Consider the following 5,905-nt stretch of genomic DNA (forward strand, 5'->3'; position numbering starts at 1 on the left):
AAACGTCTTTTCCTTCAAAGGGCAAATGTATTCAAGCATTACAATATATTCAAAATCAGAAATGGTACTTGTTTCAAGGTTAGAAATTAAATATTTATAATTTCTTACTTCACATTTGCTTCTTTTTCTGCATTAGGTCTGAGAAATTGTTGAAACGTTTCCTGCAGCCTGAAATGACACAGAGCTTTGTAAAAAGGACACCCTTATTTTACATCCAAGGAATATTGCTTAATAGGTATTAATCTGAAGAAATATATTTTACGATAAAGTTTTTGACAGACTACCAACCTTCTGAACACCCAGAGAGCATTTAATTTTTGTCTCATCAGAAGCACCTAATGTCACTGCACATGCTACAATGGAAACTGTAAGACAAATGCAAAGTTCTGGCATCTGTGTTACCTGTACATATCCTGTAGCATCTGGTGTGGTGTTTGCCACTCTTCTAGTTTCTTGCTGCTCATCTCTGAACATAAGAGCTCACCCACTTGTTTCTAATTCACCTTTCCTTTCTATCTGGAATGCTCCTACAGAACTTTGTACTGAAAGGACTGGAGTGCAGCTGGACATGAATTTTTTTCCTCTAATTGGAAGCACACTAAAGACATCCATTGGGCAAAACATCACTCTCTTCTATCCAGACAGGCTTGGCTACTACCCTTACAAAAATGAAGTCACAGGAGAGGCATTCAATGGAGGACTCCCACAACTGTCGCTGCTGGAGAATCATTTAAAAAAAGCCAAAGAGGACATCCAGTTCTACATTCCTTCAGATGAACAGCTTGGATTGGCTGTCATTGACTGGGAAAACTGGAGACCTGTGTGGATAAGGAACTGGGGATCAAAAGATATTTATAGACAGGAATCCATTGAGCTAGTTCAGCAGAGAGACCTCAGTCTATCCGAAACCGAAGCCAGAACTATAGCTAAAATGGAATTTGAATTTGCAGCAAAATCATTTATGTTGGAAACTTTGAAGCTGGGCATAGAAATGAAACCAAATCGCCTGTGGGGATTTTACCTTTATCCAGACTGTTATAACTATGATTACAAACAAAACCCACACAATTATACAGGAGCCTGTTTAGATATTGAAATAGAAAGAAATAATGAGCTTAACTGGTTGTGGGAGAAAAGCACAGCACTTTATCCATCTATCTATCTAGAGACAGCCTTAAAGTCTTCCAGAAATGCTCAACTCTTTGTTCGCAACAGAGTTCAAGAAGCCATTAGAACTTCCTATGTCTCTAACTCTAGTCATCCCCTTCCAGTTTTTGTATATACACGTCCAGTGTTCACAGATGTCTATGAGGAATATCTCTCTGAGGTGAGTGAAGCAAGACCTTAAATAGTTCAAATTCATATGGCAAGATATCACCAGGTGACACCTATTTAGCAAGTATACTAACTTGCATCAGAAAGAAGTGTGCAATTTTGTCTAAAAAAATTAAATTAATCCATCATAGAAATTTGACCAAAGAAAACACTAACAGGTCTATTTTCAAACCTTTCTCATTATATTTATCAAATAGTGTTTTATTCTCTGAGTTGTCCTCACATGTAACAAAATATCACAAAACTAGAAAACATATTAAGCACACTTGGTCAGAGGAAAGAAATACAAGTAAAATCTTGCAAAGATAATTAGTAATACTGGGCTCATCTAATGCCGGCTTTTTAGGTTATAAGAAAAAAAAAATACAGTAAAATGGAGTCTTTCTTTCCTCAAAAAGTGTTTAAGGCTAGTGAAAAAAATCTGTCCTTAGTTGTACTCCAGTAGCCTTTAAAATGGTATTTCAGCATGCCATGGATTAGTTAAGGTTAGGCTCTGATTGAAATCCAATCATCTTATTGCAGTTCTGGCTATACTTTTCCCTTCACATTTTTATAGACACCCACCCTATCAGAGATACTACCACTCTGGGGAATCTCTTGCTGTTGTTCCAGCCCATGAGGAAGGAAAGTTAGACTCCTGGTGATGGCATTCTATCTGGTGTCCTCCCACATTCTGGGCAGAGCATTAGCAAGTGTTCTCCCCAGCTCTGTGGATACCTTCAGAGAGCAAGGCATGCTGTCAGGGGCCCTGCTGCTGGGATCCTAATTAATAACTGAAATCCTATAATCATTACATTAACTCTTGGGTTTTTTTGTTGTTTTTTTTTTTTTTTTTTTTTTTTTTTTTTTTTGTGGGTTGTTGTGGGTTTTTCGCCCCACCAACATTTAAAATTTGCCTTTTTTTTTTTTTTTTTTTTTTTTTTTTTTTTTTTTTTTTGTTTTTTGGTGTGTGTGTGTGTGTGTTGTGCCCTACAGTAACTTGCTTTTTTATTGTTTTTTCACTATCATAGTCCTCTCCCATCCCACATAGGCCTTAACATTTTGCTAATTGGGCTAATAGCTGACTCTAAGAGGAGAACTGAACTGAAACAAATTTCCCAAATCAATGTCTGTAAAAGACCAGAGACATTCTCTGGAAAAGGGAGATTCCTACTGTTGAAAGCTCTTTCTCTTGCTACTTTATTGTTTTAGCACTTTCTGGTGAAAGAAATTAAGTTTAAAAAAAAAAAAAAAAAAAAAAGTTGTGCTTTCCAGTATCTTTATCCCACAGCATTACTGAAACCAGTTGCTACCAACTCTGAGTAGCCAGGAGGTAATGAAGCAAAATAAGCCACAACGTGGCTGGAGGAGTGTATGTCATATGCCTAAGCACTGTCTCAGTTTTACAGCCTTTTTTTTAACCAGATTACATACATAAAATGGATATTGTTGGCAACGTTTTTTGGTATCACCTGTGCAATCCAATTCCAGGATAAAATTGTGCAACTGAGAGCAGGACATTTGCATTGTGTATCATTGCTTCCTGTCTTCAAAGTAGTTATTTTGGATACATCATTTACTAGATGCATTTTTTCATTTGCCCTTATGTTATAGGTTGCTTACATTTACATGATTCTTTGCCTATTTTCCTTCAGGACGACCTGGTAAATACCATTGGAGAATCTGCTGCACTGGGTGCTTCTGGAATTGTGATCTGGGGTGATATGAATTTAACAAAAAATAAGGTATGCTTGATCAATTATTATATGAAATTTTTAAGGAGAAATAAAGTGAAAAGGATGTAAAGCATTATGATCACTTATGTCTTCTGCTTTTAAAATGATGACTCCATATTGCCAGCAGCTTCTTGTAGTCAAAACCCAAGCATATCTGAGGCTTATTAAGGTCATCACTGGCTACACAGAACAAGAGTTCAGTCTTTCAGCATCTCAGTTCTGTTGACTCCGGGTAACTGGACAAGTTACTGTGATAACCACAGGCAAGTTAACACTTGTTTAATTAGTACATAAAATAATTCCTATATCTTCATTTCATTTTAGCCATGAGGTAAAGAAAAATGTAGGCTTGCCCGGAACAATTTTTAGAAGACCCTTCTGCTTTTTGGAGTGGTGAACTTGGCAGCAATGGGAGAAGTCAGTCTGCAAAAGTTCAGCCCTAGACTCTTCTGTGTATTGCAAATATGATGATTAATTTCATTGTATGAAACAGCTGAGTCAGAAGAAAAAAACTCTAGTTTGTTTTAGGAAGGGGAAATACATAGTTTGAGAACTGTTACAAGGATGTTCTCATAATTCTTTCCAGGTAGCTCATTCACAACCAGGCAAGTTAGATTTAACAAGCTATTATGGAAGACTCTTGTGAAGCCTTCTGAGTGCAATGAACCAAAATGTTTCATCTCTGCCAGACCTCCTGTCACAGAAAGCATGGCCAAATACACCTCCACAGCTCTGCAAGGTTATTGTTCCCCAAAGCATCCCACCTTGACTTTTTTGTATGTGCCTGCCTTTAAGAAAGGATATCAGTTGCACCTGGAACTTTCCTGCCTATTATCTCAATATCAGAACATAGATGAGCAGCAACTTTTATTATCTTAATTTTGAGATACCTGTGAGAAAAAAAGAACTCACCAGCCCAGTCAGACTATGCATTTGTGCACTAATTGCACCTGGCTTTTTACAACTTTCACCGTCACTAGCATTTCAGCAATTAAATATTACTGTAAGCCTCACATCTGCATCAACCAAATTTTCCATATATAATATAGAAATTATATATATTAGGTATATATAATTTTTATATATACCTAAAAGAAAACCAAAAAACCTACATACATCTTAGATTCACCAAAGTGATCTCCACAGGTACAAACATTAGGCGTATCTACATGCGATATTGGGCAAATGCCCATAATGTCAGAAACAAAGAGAGAGCTCCCATACCTTCTAGTTATTAAACTGTGCCAAGAATGCACAGAACATATGCCAATTTCCTCAACAGTTGGAATGATCAATTGTCTTAGCATATCTTCAATTTGACCATCGAACCACAATTCATTTAAAAATGCCATGAAAGGTCCCTATCCTGTAGCCAAGCTATTCAGGTCAGGGGAAAGCTGAAAAGTCTCAGAGACTACCTGATAGGAAAAGTGTTTAGACTGAAGAAGAGAGACTTTCTTTCCTAGACGCATTCAAACTATTTAAGACTTAAAAAGGAACTTCAAGTCTTCATGAAACTTCTTTAAATACATCTGATTCAAAAAGCTACATGAACTATCGAGATGAAATGAAAGCTTAAGGACAATTGCTTTCTGATCTAACTGCTTTTTGTAACATCTCCAGCAACTACACAACATAAATTTGCTAAGATCCTCAAATTTTATAACAGCTTCTCAGATAAACTTGCTTCTAACAACAACTTACAGTTATTATCAAATCCTCAGGGGAAACATTTATAGATATGTACTGTGATACTGTTATTAGAATGACAGCATTGTAATGGTTTCCATACTAAACTGTGGAGGTATAATGCTCTTTTCACAGAACACCTGTAGAACTCTGGACAACTACCTTAGGAGGACTTTGACTCCATACCTCATCAACGTCACAATGGCAGCCAGAATATGTAGCCAAGTGCTATGCCAAGACTCTGGTGCTTGTGCACGAAAAAAATGGAATTCCAGTGACTATCTTCACTTGAACCCTGAGAACATTGCAATTCAAATGACAAAGGATGGAAAATACACTTTACAAGGGCAGCCATCATATCAGGATCTACAAACATTCATAGAAAAATTTGATTGCCATTGTTATGCAGGGCACAGCTGTGAACCTAGAGCTGATATAAATGACATCCATTACCTCCACACTTGCATTTCAGAAGATATTTGCATTCAGATATCCTCAAATTCACTTTCTAACATAGAAGCCTCTGAAGAAAAGATCCTGTCTAACAGAACTGCATTTTCATTTACCTCTGAGAGTAAGGTGACATTATCTACACATCCTGAAGTAGAAGATTTCCAATCTACCTTTGGAAATAATATACTTAATATAACAACTGCAGAATATAACACTGTTACAGCTGCCAATAGTTATGATTTAGAAGAGAATGATACTCGTACTTTCAGTCGTTCTTCATCCTATAAGATAAGGATGTTTAGTCTGTTTCACTTAATTCTCCTTTTGAGAACATTAATATAAATGATCCATGAAAGTGAGAATATAATTTTCCTTGACTATATTTGAAATTCTAAAGGTTTTTTTTTACAAAACAAACAAAATAATTCCTGAAAGGCTTATGGTCTTATCTGCATCAGGTAACCTTTTCTAATCCATAGGTACCACTTCAGCTTGAGTGTATTTCCTCAGTTTAGTTCTATAAACTACTATCTGTGCCAAAGAGATATTGGTCTATACACTGTGCTATATGAGAGGATAATCCAGAATAAGAAATATTTTTACAGTTTGCATTTTTAACCATTATATTTGGAAAAAAGTAATGTTTGACAATGCTCTTTTGTGTACTTCAAGTTAAGACAGTTAAATATATAATATATAAAATAAGTCATCAG

At 36.1% G+C, this 5,905-nt stretch overlaps 1 protein-coding gene across 1 annotated transcript; it reads left to right on the forward strand.

Moving 5' to 3' along the window:
* Positions 1–358: 358 nt before the first annotated feature.
* On the forward strand, positions 359–5,534 carry LOC121355815 (hyaluronidase PH-20-like). Its single transcript, XM_041471555.1, has 3 exons — positions 359–1,327; positions 2,970–3,059; positions 4,875–5,534. Exons 1-3 carry the CDS (start codon positions 359–361, stop codon positions 5,532–5,534), a joined length of 1,719 nt encoding a protein of 572 aa, XP_041327489.1.
* Positions 5,535–5,905: the final 371 nt, after the last annotated feature.

Source organism: Pyrgilauda ruficollis, unplaced genomic scaffold (assembly GCF_017590135.1).
Source record: "Pyrgilauda ruficollis isolate IOZ18807 unplaced genomic scaffold, ASM1759013v1 scaffold27, whole genome shotgun sequence".
Lineage (NCBI taxonomy): Eukaryota > Metazoa > Chordata > Aves > Passeriformes > Passeridae > Pyrgilauda > Pyrgilauda ruficollis.